General features: G+C 38.4%; 1 protein-coding gene across 2 annotated transcripts in view; it reads right to left on the bottom strand.

The window, feature by feature from the left end:
- Positions 1-8,440: 8,440 nt before the first annotated feature.
- ECT2 (epithelial cell transforming 2) overlaps positions 8,441-14,878 on the bottom strand; it is a 25,553-nt gene continuing 19,115 nt past the window's right edge. For both annotated transcript variants that reach the window (XM_010081645.1, XM_010081646.1), the window contains 3 exons: positions 13,667-13,774; positions 12,420-12,566; positions 8,441-9,086 (listed from right to left, as the gene is read on the bottom strand). In XM_010081645.1, the coding sequence (XP_010079947.1) occupies positions 8,997-9,086; positions 12,420-12,566; positions 13,667-13,774 (345 nt within the window). In that variant the 3' untranslated portion in view covers positions 8,441-8,996. The remainder of the gene's footprint in view (positions 9,087-12,419; positions 12,567-13,666; positions 13,775-14,878) is intronic.

Here is a 14,878-nt window from a genome sequence, read left to right as displayed (position 1 = left end):
ACTCGTGACATCCAGTGATAGGGATTAAATGAGGAGATGCACTAATGGCATCCACCACTGGGGATTTAATCAGTATCTGCTGTTACTATCATTCTGCACTCAATGAGAGGGACAATACTCTGAAAATAATTTGGAGCACCTCAGCCACACTCCTGCCCCTGCAAGTGTCTCCCTCTGTTGCACATCACAGGTGAAGGAGAAAAATAATGATTACATCATTTTCCTTCAAATTTTACTATAGAGACTGCAAACTCCTGAGAACAAGAACTGTCTTACAGTCCACTCTAGGTGGCCTCTTAGGAATTAGCATATTAATATGCCTAAACAAAACACCACTTAAAAAAACCCCCTCTCATATTAAGAAATCTATAAACTAATCATGAGTTTATTGACACAGAAGACATAGGAGGGATATTAGGCGCCACTCTGTACTTCCAAAACAAAGTGCATGGCTAAAATTAGAAGAATCTATATACATATGCACTGTATTATACATCCAATCCAGCCGAGAAGTCGTACAAATGTAACCTGCTGCTTGTTCAATGGCTAGATGTGATCACACATCTTTAATCTCCAAAAACAGAACAACAGCAGACCAGGGTTTTACATTTTTCCGTTTGAACTACAATCGTTGTCACAAGAGCCAATTTCACATTGGGCTGTTTCTTGTTCTTGTTGCAATTCATCACGAGAAGACATGAGATCTAAGGTACCTCAGCAAGGCATAGACCATGAATAATACAGCGCATTACTCTGACCTTTTCGGTTTGCTTTGTAGTGCGATTGGCCAGCCATTCCTGTCCTACTCTGTTAACCACCCCATTAACCTGGGAGGAGAGGGTGGAACGGACAGACAATTAGCCAGCAGAATACTAAAAAGGTTAACACAGGAGCACACAGCCCCGGCTTTCTTGAGCTTTAATGGGTATTGAGATTCTGAAATCTCTTTCCTCTTTCAAAGTCTGCAGGGAAAATATAAGAAATCGCACAAGATGAACTTTGTTCTCATTTCAGATTATAATCATGTAGTTCCTTTCAGATATCACACTTCGATGATTCTAGTTTATGCGTGAATAAACCAAGAAGAATGTTTATTTTTACCCCTCTCAATATGGAGAATAGTCAATTAGAGCAGTGAACTTTTTCTTTGAAGCTGGTCATTCTTGAGTAAAGGAAAATCGGAGAAAGTACAGGCAAAAAAGCTCCATACGGCAGTCGCCTTTAAAAAGGTCACACTTGCAAAGCTAACGATGCTAGCTGAGTCATTCCAGTCATCTCCTAGTCAAAGAGAGGAAATGGTGGGATTTTTGCATCCTGTGGGCTGTCATCTACAGAAAGCGTTATCTTGGTTTTCACCAAGGCTAGCAGGGTGGGTAGATCTCACACGTCTCAGGCACATGTAGAAAGTAAGGCACCGTAGGTCTCCATGGAGTTCCAGAAGTGCCTCGTGAAAGCAGCGGCCCTATTTCCCCTGTGTTTCCATACGTCTTTGTAAAAATCATCCCTTTTTTTTTTGAAAGATCACACCATCACAAATAACACAGTTCAGAGGCAAGTATCATAACATATTTGCTGAAGCTTTGGAGTAAAAAAACCTAATTTCAAGACTTCACCTGAGCTTCTTCACCTGTAAAGATTTTCTGAACGTTACCCTGGTGGTTCAGTTACGATGACCTGGGATAGTTTGGTTTTCAGATGCTGCCATATTCTTGCCTTTGTACAAGTGTGTTACTTTGAGTTACTATTAACAGCCATTATGTTAACTACTTATTTTAGACAGAAAAAGTTGGGTCAAAGAGGAAGGGACCTTCCCATTACCCATGAGAAAGCCAAATTTTACATTTATTATGGGTATTGACCACAATGATATAGAGTCTTTTTTATTATCTCACAGTAATAATCTTTATTTTGCTTAAGGTGAACAGTGATGTTCAGACAAGAAGAATTACTAACAAAGAAAAGATAAAGCTTTAAATTATAAGAATTACTTTCGTGGTTTCTCTCTGTAATACATTTTAAGTCCAGAAGGGACCATTAAGATCACCTGTATGCCAAGGATTTTTACACTGCGCTTTTTGATATATGACATCTCAAGTTCCATACCATTTCTTTTGACCCTTGCTCTTAAGCATTGTCTTTGATGGATTTTTACAAACTACATATTGAAATACTCACATACTTAGGGGCATGCTCACAAACTGCAAGAGATTAGAGAAGCAGCATTTTCTTTCAGAGGTGCAGCTGTTCTTCTTGGGATAAATTTTTACTGTGTTTTTGTGACAATTTCAGTGACTCAAATCAGCACAAAGAAAAGTCGATCAGGCTGCAGTATCTTTAATGTGTTGATTTGAAAAGAACTGTAGCAATTTTAACGAGCCTTTATTCTTGATTTAAGGTCTGGAATAGAACTGAATTTAGTGAGAAAAGTTATAGCAGTGTTACACCATTTACGGGCTCTCCATAACTCTACCCACTGCCATTCAGGACACCATCACGACAAGACGAACTCCAACCGCAACAGCTTGTTTCTACAGATCACTGTCACAAATTAAAACATATCACAGACTAGATGAGTAGCAATCCTATCAAGAACCAGATTAAATTCTGGGTACATCGCATAAAAAAAGGCAAATTAAGAGAAAGAAGAAGGAAAACATTCCATTCCTGCATTTGTTCTGGTGTCTGTGTGACCTAGGGAGTACCTACGGCAGCGAATGAGTTGTCCCTTCCCGCAGATAAAGGGCTAAAAATCTTATTGTTCTTCCTGCTCACTAAATGAGGGTTGAGGCAATTCGTAAGAGAATAAGAGTGCCAGGAAACATGCTGAGCTGTTATACTGCCTTGAACAGTTTCTCTCCAAAGCCTCCTTTATAAGCAACACAGCAGTAATTTTATTTTTGAAATACATTTATCCACCACTATTGTTAAACGTGCCTTGAGAATTTTTGTTTTCCGGAAGGATAAGACCATCAGCTGTTACATATCAACAAATAAGCAGAGAGAAAGCTTTTTTTTTTTGTTAAGATATGGAGTGTCACTTTTTGTGGGGGTAAAAGCTAGAGGTGCATAAAACTGAATTCTGCCATTTAATTAGTAATCAGCAATGACCTGTCAGTCAGAGTTACTGTAATTCATGAACTGTTAAGTCAAAGCAAAAATGGCAAGTAATTAGACTGTATCCATTAGAGCTTCACTAGCACTCACTCATACAGCTAGGGTTTCAATCTGAGGAAGAAATGGAATGTAGAACTGCTTAATATATTCAGCTTTTTAATTAGCAATCAGGCCTGATTTGTCAGCCATACCAACTCTAACGCACAAGCCACTGAAACACAGGCAAAAGGCACGTTTTCAAAATCATTTATGCTTATATTTACATTCCCTCCAGGCTGAAACATTGGAAAAACTACTGAAATATCATCTTTGCCATCACAGAGCAGCAGAAAGCATGTAGGAGCTTACAACCCAACATTGCCGATGAATTACTGACTGCTTAGGTAAATTCAGAAGTTAAATATTTATGAGAGCATATAACAAATAAACATTACCGGTTTTAACTGTACATGAAACAAAATCTCCAAGAGCTCAGGTAGTACAATTTATATGCCAACCACTCCCATTTAAAGAATCCATTAATAAATGGATAGCATGCTTACCAGGCTGGAGCACTTTCCTCAATGTCTGGATGGAGAAGGAGATGGTGGAAGAGAAGCACAAAAAGTCATCCTTTACGTGATCTTCACAGGTGCCAGGAAAAGCTGAGCTGGGGAGGCAGAACCCAGCCTGCTTCTGGGCTTTGGCAGGTGCAAGATTTTATCTCCCTCAAAATAGGACGGGCTCTACAGTGCTCCTGGTAAGCTGAGCAGCAAAACTGGGCTCTGCAGCATCAGGCCAACAGCCACTTCCTTCTTCCTTAGCCCTCAAGGAAACTGAGGTGCTGGAAGGAGAGGAGGAACGAGAGGTATAAAGGTTCTCCTCTTTTTACCCATACTCATCTGAATTTCAGAAGTTTAATTACTTAATTTCACCAATATAAAATACCCACACTAGGCCTCCCTACATAGGCTAAAAATAAAAGGATGCTTCACATCTCTTTGAAAGTATCTTTTTTTTCACTACTTCATGCATATATATATATATTTTCATATAAATAATAACTTGCTTCAACAACAGAGGGTAGCTCCCACTATAGTCAAGACTCTACTTAAAGTCAGTGTATGGACCAGCTGATAAAGGCACCAAGACAGCCTAAGCTAATTACAATTTGCAGGTAGGGTGGTAATTGCACTTCTAACAGCCTAAATTAGGCACACAAATAGGCATGGTTGTGTTTGTATAGAGGCTGACAGAGTTCTCCGTACCAGCTGAAAATTCAGCCCTAAATAGTGGTAATGTTCTTATCGAAAAATGACTTTTGTTTGCTTAACGTCTGACAGTGTTACATCTATTTCACTAGATGTTTAATTAGCTTGTTTTCATGGTGTTCTCATTTCCATTTTAGTTTTCATTACTGATGGGAGAGAGCAGGTTTCTGGCTCTGCGCTTAAAACCAGACCCAAGGCAAAGAACGCGGCACCAGTTTGCCTTCATCCTTCCAATGTCAGCTGCGTAGAGCACTTGGCCAACATTTTAAGCTCTCAACAGCTTTTGTGTTTTTAAAGTACATTTTAGCTAGCCCCTGTTTTGTCTCTGATGGCTGGCTTTCAGAGGTTGTAAACATCCATTTCGCAGTGGAGTTTTCAGTTCCTATTTTTGAAACATCAACTATTTTTCTGCAAAATACAGGTCAAGCCGTTCTGTTGAATCTACAATAGATTCACAAACAGGTGCTCTCAAACAGCTGTAATCTCTCCACCTTTTCTTTTTGAACAAAAACCTTTAAAAGATTAATCATCTTAGTCCACAAATCATCATCATAGAATCATTGAATGGTTTAGGTTGGAAGGGACACCTTCCACTAGCCCAGGTTGCTCAAAGCCTCATCCAGCCTGGCCTTGAACCCCTCCAGGGATGGGGCATCCACAGCTTCTCTGGGCAACCTGGGCCAGTGCCTCACCACCATCTCAGGAAAACATTCTTCCTAATATCTATTCTAAATCTCTCATCTTTCAGCTTAAAACCTTTACCCCTCAGTGCTATCACTACACCCCCGGTAACGAGTCCCTCCCCATCTCTCCTGTAGCCCCTCTGAAGTACTGGAAGGCTGCTCTAAGGTCTCCTTAGAGCCTTCTCTCTTCCATGCTGAACAACCCCAACTCTCTCAGCCTGTCCTCATATGGGACCCCCCGATAGCTATACAAGCTTCTTAAACACTGTTTATAGTATAAACTTCTGAGTGCTATTCCACATTTCAACTAACAACAAAGACAGGTTGATAACATAATACCTTATTTTCCCAAAATGGTGAAGGGCATACTTAAATAAGCTCCATGGCAATGTACGTATAGCACACCTACTCAAGGTAAAATTTCTTCTTGGAGCACTAATACCCAAAACTTCAAGATATACATAGCAACAAAGGACGCAAGGAAGCATGCTGCTAGAAAGTTGCATTCTCCTTGACATTGTGGATAAATAGCTCAGAACAGTGAGACAGCCCCAGCTAACAACACCCACCCAACAGAAGACCCTTTCCTTTGCTAGCTGTTCTTCAATTTTAAGAAGCACCAACTTAGAACAATGGTTAAGAGTAAGGATTCTTGTAGCAATGAACATGGACTCATAGAACTGTTTGATTTTGTTCAGCCTACAGGAAGAGAGGGTTGTGTTTTAAATAAAGATCATCTTTTGACCTCCTGTTCAGAGAGTTCCAGTCTTTCTAAATGAAGACAATTCTGTGTGCTGGCTAACTCTTCAGCAGAGTGGTAAGTGAATGAGAGCTAGATTAAAAAGAAATGTCCTTTTTATCCTAAAGTTTGTTCCTTAAAGAGTTGCAGAACAGATCCTACAGTTTTACTGATACAGAAATCTCAGCATAGAGACTTAAGAAATTATACTTAATTCAACTAAACTCTCTGAAGTTGTCTGTATCATGATTGAAGCTATGCATTGTACAAAACCATGTGATTACTGTTACTGTCAGGTACATCCCATAGTAAAAGTATTATTGTTTAAAATTCTGCTTTTGAGAACCAGTTTCACCTAAAATTTAAAAGAATACCAAACAAAATACTCCCCAAAATTATGTACTTGTTCTAACACTACATGTGCACATAGAAATTGAGAAGGTGAGGGCAAACCTCTCATTTGTAAAAATTTCTTATTTTCGCTTGTTTCTGTTCCTCCAGAGCCCCTCTCCAACTTAGAAAGCTCAGCTCCATCTCTAAGCCTGTTCTGTCATATACTCAAGTTTCTTGCTGCTGTGACAGCTGTAAAACTAGTAAGCACACTCTCCCACTCCGTTATCCACTCAGTCAATAGAAATATTGACCAGACCTCCATGGAGCCCCACTCAATATGACCACACTGGATACTAATAAGATTTGCTGTCCAGTGGTAGAGATCAGCCAGCTTTGTAATCACTCACTGGTAGTCTCCCCTCTGCTAGCAAACTTACAGTACTGTCACACAAGATGCTGCCCTACTGAAATTGGGTCAGATGATTCCTCCTTTTTATCTCCAGTATCCAAAAGGCTTTTTACACTGGTCTAAGTAATTAGATTGAGAACAAGTTGTCAAATCAGCAAATTAGTGTTAAGTATTACCTATCACCTTGTTATTTTAACCCAAAATCTCACTGTTTTCACTTCTCTCCATCTCACTGAAAAGATTCTGGTCTTCTGACAGTCAACATCCTGAAAGTAGTTACAGACTTCATGACAATCTTAAGATACACAGTGGTGGTGTATCCTCTCTTCAATTTAGGACCAAGCATGCCTTCAATTAACAGTGCTACAGTACAGCACCTCGGAGGGTGGTCAAGTACGTTGTCTATTTTAAATCATTATTTAATGACAAGGAAACTGAGCTGCCATTTTTCTCTCAGTCCTAACATCAGATATTCTTTTTTTAAGAGTATACATGTTTTTTAATAAAAAGAGAGGCATCTCATGCTGAAACTTGATGCAAGAGGTTAAGATGATAATGCATCCAGAAGGCAGGAGGGGGTAAAGTCACGCTAGAGGCAGGCATAAATCTTCCTCATTCTTCTCCTTCTTCAAGAGTTAGCAAGACTGAGCAGAACTAGCTCCTCCATTAGAAAGTTACATGCAACAAATGAGGAACAGTAGGACTCAGCACTCTGAACAATCATTTTCCACTCATTTAGCAACAACAGAGCTGTAGAGTAGTGGTAATGAAAAGAATAGGCAATACAGAAAGCACTAGATGTTCAATTGGTTTTGAGTGCAAGTGAACTTGAGGGAGAAGATAAATACAAATAATCTGGAAACTAAAGATGACCAGAGGAATAATGATAGGCCGAAAATATCATAAATTTGCATAGAGTTTACTAGAGTGAATATACCCTTCTAAAATTAACAAAAAATAAACCAAAAAATTGTTGATTTTTTAGCATAGTATTTATTGAATAGTTTATTTCCTAGAGTCACTTTATTATTTAAGTGTCAGTGCATATTTAGCTCAGATGTTTATTCTGAATGGATAAGGACAAAAACCCCATGGATACATATACCCAGAGGAAGAGGGAAGAAGGGTGAAAAAGTTTGGTTCTGGCAGATTCAGACCTACCACGTTGTATACTTTATTAGGAACTATATATAGCTAATCTGAATACAGTTGTAGGCTGGAGCCCAACACAATGTTTTTTGTCTTTTCACATAAAGTAGACTCTCATAAAAGCCTGTTTAGCAAAGCCATAAGCAGTGTCATTTTAAACAGTTTATTTACATTGCTTAGATTGGCAAAAAGAGATATAAAAAACAGTTAAGTCTGAAACATTCAGAAGCATCACTAATTACAGACATAAGACAAGACACTGGTGGTTAAAAAGAAACCATAAGTTGAGAACTCCTGCAAATACAGACAGTTAAACTGTTAAGGAAATGCAGAAATATACATATTTAGGTAGTTCCTGAGATAGCATTGCATCATACTAACTGTTCAGAGGAGATGAAAGAAATAAACACACAGTTTTGAAGGAAGACACAAATACATGAGAAAGCCAGGTAAAAGCCTTAGGAGTACTACACCTGAAATTTGACACACCAAAATTGGGCCCTCAAGTTACAACGTCACACCAATAATCCCATGCATTAAAAAAATTATTTGTTAAACAAGTATGTAGAAGGTGTGGGCTTTTGGGGGTTTAACAGCCCTACTAAAAGGCAGTGTAATTATTTTTCTCAGACTTCCACTTCATAGAAATTCAAAGAATTCAATTGATCATTTTTGGTGGTCAAAGCCAATCATAGCCTTTAAATTCACTGTTCAGATAAACCTATGTAACATACCACTGTGTTACAGTGAGGCTGCAGAAGAACATAATCACAGAAACTTCATTCTATTTCTTTATAAACAACTACATTTATAAAATACCTGGAATAAGCAGCTGTACAACAGGTTAAGTGTCATACTTGAAAGGTCAGGTACTTCATAATGCATGTCCATTTCAGAAATGAACAATGCAAACATTAGAGTGCTCTGCCAATTGATGAAGTTAGGCAAGCATAAGAGTCATCCAAACTAGCGGTAAGTTATGTGAACATCATCTTCATTTCAAAAAACTGACAAAGTAGTTTGTTTCCTACAGGGGACAATTTCCATAGAAGAAAATGTTTCTATTACGTTGGTGAGCAAACACATTTGTGCAAGGGAATACTGTGTCTTAAATGAAGACCAAGTCACTTATTCCACTGATTAGCTGATCTGCTTCAATACAACTAAAAACCCCTTGTGATTAACTTAGTGTTATCTAACATTTTGCTAATCATTGCTAAGTGCCAATGACTAAGGTACCATTAATGTCAGTAACAGGTTATTTGAACAGCCAGCTGCTTGTCAGTCACTTCAATACAGCATTGTATTTAAAACCTGCTTCATATCAAGTGGGTTGTTGATCGACTTAATGTATGACTCCTTTTTTCAAAGATTGAGGGAAGACTGACCAAGGAAGGAGAAGAAATACCCTGTTGAAGAAGAAAAAAAACAGTTATTGATCATTTATTAACCAGTGTCAATAGTGCAGTAGTCACGTCTCAGCCTTAATACATAGTAAAAGGAACATAACAGTACAGAAGACATTTAAGATTGGCAGCTTAAGATTAATGATTCAGCATTTCTAGATTTTGAACAGCAAGTTAAACAGCACCAAGTGAGCAGAATGCACATATTTTAAGAAAAATGTGGAAGAAATATCTTATTACCAGCCTTGAGATATTCAGAACACAACAACATATTTTTGAAGAGTAGCTGTTAACCAAGTATTAGCATACATCTTGCCTCACAATTTTTCCTATAATAATCTCCTCCAAACTGAAGGCAAGATACACTATGATAATCTCCTAGAGAAACAGAGCTCCCCTCAGATCCTACACCTTTCTGTATTCTTACCAGCTTTGAGCCCCAAATCAGATGCTGAATACATGCCTTCTTGGTTACAGAAGGCAATAGGCATCACAACGATTTGTCAAAGCTCCCTTTAGCTGTGCCTGGATGGGCACAAACTAGGCAAAAAGCCTACTCTTCTGGCACTAGGAGCGTAGCCTGGGACAATGAAACCAACACATCAACACGTAGCACTAAAAGGTAACCTGTCTGGATCAGCTGAGATTTTATATTTTTTACATTAGACCTCAAGATACTTTCACAAGCAATCTTCTGCTGGTCTTCACAGCACAGCCAAGCTTTTCAGCACATAAACGGGTCATGGTATTTAGGCAGCTTGCTGCATCTGCATGCTTCAAGAATCTTTTAAACACAGATGTTTTGAGCAGGTAAGGATATACCACTTCACTAGGAAGTCTAATGCCTGCTTATGGTACATCTTCTATTTGCAGTCAGAGGCAATATTTGAAAACTAAATCTTAAACTCCTCTTTATATAGCACCTCTTATTAGTTTCTAAAGCATTTTGTACAGGGTATTTTTTCTATTTACAGATGGGGGACTAAAAACTTTAAAAAAACTTTTAAAAAACAAAATAGGTAAAATTAGCTACTCAAGACCTCCCTGCAACTAAGTTATTCAAGTCCTCAGAACTCTGGCCAGTGAGCTACACTGCCACTTGGACAACTGAACTGAAACAAGAAGTAATTAAATTGTATAGAAATTAGTTACAAAAAACCTTAGAAAAATTAAGTTTAAAAGTATTTGTAAAAGAATTAACTTTACACCCAGAACCAGAAAGAGAACTAAACCACACATGAGTGTTGACTCCAACCCTGTGCATTAGAACAAGTCAAAGAAAACCCAACACCATTTAGAAGACTTTGTGGCTAAGATTTTATATAGTTGTGTCATGCTGTCTTAATCTAGAGGAATCAAGATTTTTTGCTCACTTATGCAAGACGGTCATTAACAGTCAGGATCTGATGTACAGACTTTTTCAGCACCACAATGGTTATCATCTCCAGCATCACCACAGGTGGTAATAATAATAGGGATAGGACATGATTTGTCCAACATATGACCATTTAAGCTTTCCAAGTTGGAAGAGGTTTTTTCTTCTACAGCATTTGAAAGATGAATATTTGGAGAGCCAGGACACAGCACAGGTTGAGGCCTAGAATTTTGAGAGCTCCAATCAAGAGAACTGGAGCGATGAACATTAACACCACATTTGACAGATCCATTTAGGCTGCGCATAGAAGATGACCGAGCAATCTACAATTAGGAAGGGGTTCAAGAGTTAGTCCAAATAAGAAAAAACCCAAGCATCCATGCTTTACAGATGTTTTCACTTTATAGTTTTTCTACACCAAAAAAACCCCCGCATAAGCACAGGCCAGGATTTTATTTAAATAAAATAATTCTGAATAACAGCTTTGATTCTCTCAGCAGAATCAAGCCAGGTTTCCTGCAGCTGTAGTTTCCTACTCAAGAACTGCGCTGGCATCCCACCTTGAGGGGCTGGAATCCAGATCTGTTTTCCCCTCAACCTTATGGTTCAACCAAAGAGGCTTTAGGCAAGTTCAGTGGTGTGTGGGATTGGGTAAAAAAAAAAAAAACAAACCACACAACATCACACACAATGCATGATCTACTGGCAAGATGCAGTTTACTATCACAGAGGTCCAAGAACTCTGGGAAGAACTTGAAATAGCAAAGTAGTTTTTACTCCTCTAAGTCCCTATCATTTTATGGAAAAAAGTACCTTTCTATGAGGTAGACATGCACAGAGAGAAAAGTGCATGACTTGCATTTTCATGAGAAATGAGATACAGTGCTGTATCAAAATGTAGACAAAATTGTTGTAACAATCATAATGGAAGGAAGAAAATCTCTACAGAACTGGGGTATAGCCACACTGGTAGATTTTTTTTTTTATTTCTTCTAAAGCAAGGGAGTCTATATGATACTTCCTCCCTTATTAATTCATATTTTCTCACATCTGTCTCAGGTAGGAGAGCAGGGCAGTATCTTTACGTTGTACAATTTAATGGCCACACATACTGAATTGTCTCTATATTAAGGTACAACGTATCAGGCAGTAGTAGAAAGATACACAGGAAATCCTATTCTTGGCCTTCTGTCCTACAAACTATGGACTTTAAAGTAGACATTTACTCAGCACACAGATTTATTCAAACACTACAATAAAAACAAAGATGATGAAAAAAATCCTCCAAATCTAGTCTGCTTTACTAGACTGTACTAGGAAACTGAGTTTGACCTAATGCAGCAGAAGAAAGCTGCAATACGCAGCCAAGCATAGCAGAAGAGTTGCAGTATGCAGATACAGAAACAATATTATTTTACCAAGTTTTCTTAAACATGTGTAAGGAAATAATTCCCTTGCCATTATAAAAAACTCTCAGGCTGCAGCATCTATATTTCTCTACCCTTCCTTCCCGGTTTGTTTCACGGGCTGTCTATCATCTCACTACTTTCACTGATACTTTCACCACACTATTCAGGATTGTACATCAAACTTGTCTATGTTGTCCAAAAGCAAAAAAGCATGACCCAACATAAGACTCTGTTGGAAACTTCTCACTCTCTCAGAAGAGGATACATATTCCATCTCTGGCAAAAAAGGGTGTGGGGTTGTTTTTTTTTCCTCCAACTTAATTGTACAAGACAGCTCCCAGTTTCTAGTACATACAGCAGATTTTTCTGCATTTTCAGCAAGTAAGCCTTCTCATTAAACAATTCTTGCTCAGAAAATAACACATCTATGAATGTAGTTAAATTTTTCCACTGTGGATCTTCAAATTGTTAAAGTATGATCAGCACCAAACATGAAAATAACTGTGATCTTAAAAAGCTTACTTATTTGGCCTGCACAGTCCAATCACTTACCGCTAATGATGACGTACTAGTCAGTCGGCTGCCTATATAACCCTCATTAGCTGAACTGGGACTTCTTCCTTCTGTTGCAGAATGCGACATTAAAGCCCTTCGAAGAGCTCTCTTTGGTGTTTTTGAGAAAGAAAATGCTCTTGTAACCTGAGGAGTTTGACAAGCAGTTATACACTGACAAAAATCAGTCGGTAAGAACTACAATATAGTCTACCATTCAGATTTTGACCATCTGTAGGACATGTATCAAATGTTAATATGACTGTATTACAACTAGCTGGACAAACACACCCGTGAGGTTATCTGTCTTTTCCTGCTCTTCCTGCCCCATCCAAATATCAAGACAACATGTGTGGAAGCAGCAGAGATGTCAAAATAAGGACTAGTTAACTAGGCTTCCCCACATCCCTTGGGTTCTGCAAAGTCAGGCCCCCTTCCTTTAAGTTGCTCTCAGTTTAGTCTTCAGCAGCTTCCAAAATACAGCAGCCTCTACAGATTTCTCTAAGAAACAGTGTTATCATCTTGAACATACTAAACCTGCTGCAAGGCTGCCAAGAATGGTGAACAGATTCCCCCTTGCTGCATCATTCTGTCATCCCTTCTCACATGCCACAAACTTTAGCAGAACCAAACCTAGTGCCCCGCCAATCTGACAGAACAGACAGGCAGCCTTCCTGCCACCTCCCAGCCAGATCGTCTTAGCAGAACATGGCACAGGTCCCCAGTCCATTTGAAAGCAGCTAAGCCATACACAAAGGAAAGCATACACACACAGACACCAGTGCTCAGTACTTCCTTACTATGTCGAAGTCTGTTTTATTACCAGGACAACCATACTCTATGCCCATCCTACTTTTGAAGGTACTTGAATTTAAATAATTGCATTCAGCTTTAAAACTCCATTCAATATGCTAAAACCAGTTACAGCTGAGGGCTGGGGTTTTTTTGCAATGTATTTAAAAGATTTAATATTTTAAACAGAGTAAGTTCCATAACAGACTCAAAAATTACTACATAATACTTATAATACTTAAGGCTATATACAAATACTCCAAAACTACTCAGTCAAAACCTCAAACACTCCCCACCTTCTTTCTTTAAGGAGCTTATACTTAAGAGTTTTAGCTCAGATTAAGTTTTTCCTGTCACTACTTTAACTGCTATGAAACACCTGAAACAAAAATACTCGCACAATTCCCTGACTCAAGTGGGGTTTCCTATAAGGCACTATCATTATAGTACCTTACCTTTTTTGATGTTTTCTTTATTGCCCTGGATGCTCTGCTTAAAGTACTGTCCATATCTTTAGTATTTACTTCAACGGAATCAGGATCAGCAGTATAAATGAGATTTTCCTATAGATAAAAATAGTCTTAATAATGGTCAAACATCAGCACTTGTCAAAATATCATTCTCTAGTTCATTAGGTCAGATTTAGAGGTTTTAATTGCCATATTCCTCCATATTTAACTCTTAATATACAGCTAAGCAACTATTTGCTCTCATGTAATTTCATGAGATTAACCACTGCTGCAATCAGTTTATGAAACCACTTCATCAGCAGCTTTACATTTGGTTTGTTTGACTCAGGCTCAAGTTCAGCGTTGACCAATGTAAAGGCAAAAGTTTTGAAGTATACTTGGGAGCTTCACAACATATAATACCCCTTTGTTTCACTGACACATCTAGCACTCTCCTGAAGGGAAATCTTGATAGCTCCAGATATCAAACATTAAGACTAAACCTCCCAGCTTAAGCCCAACAGATGTTTCAGAATCGCCACAAGTTTTGGGGTTTTTTTCCATGCCTCATTCTTAAACTCCAGCATGTGCAAAGCACTCTTTGGCTAACTACTTACAAAATGTGGGGGTGGGGAGACATGCATAGGAGTGGGAAATTGCTGGGGCTTTTTTTGTTGTTGCTTTGGGGGTTTTTTTGGGGAGAAAAGACAGTTTACCTAAAAAAAAAGTTTCGTAAAAAGAAGTTGTAAGGACAACTTACAAGGCATTCCTAGCAACTAACCAAGTAGTAGTTAAAGCCTTTACTGCCACCATGTGGCAAAATCCATGCCATCTCATCCTCACATGATGCTACAGAGCCAGGGAAAAGTGGAAGCATCTTTAAACTGAAGCTCAATCTGACATTTAAATCAGCAAGAAAGAAAAAGGTATTATACAGTAGGCACAAAGCAGTAGTTACAGAAATTATAACTAATGAGATTCAGCATAGTAGGCTATGATTTGTCAGTGTATGATTCTGACTGTCCCTGGGCAAGAGGGAATAGTACATTTATTACCCAAAGATTTAATTTCTATTAAAAAACCCAACATTTTCCATCCCTTTGTGTTATACGTAACACAATCGAGACTGAAGACGGGCGACAGATTAAATTAAATTTAACACTTATGAATCATTTTCCTACTCAGTACCTAAAAAGGAAAGAAAAGCACAAAGCCAAG

This window comes from Pterocles gutturalis, unplaced genomic scaffold, assembly GCF_000699245.1.
Source record: "Pterocles gutturalis isolate BGI_N339 unplaced genomic scaffold, ASM69924v1 scaffold39564, whole genome shotgun sequence".
NCBI classification, from domain to species: Eukaryota; Metazoa; Chordata; class Aves; order Pterocliformes; family Pteroclidae; genus Pterocles; species Pterocles gutturalis.
This window is presented reverse-complemented; position numbering and strand designations above follow the sequence as displayed.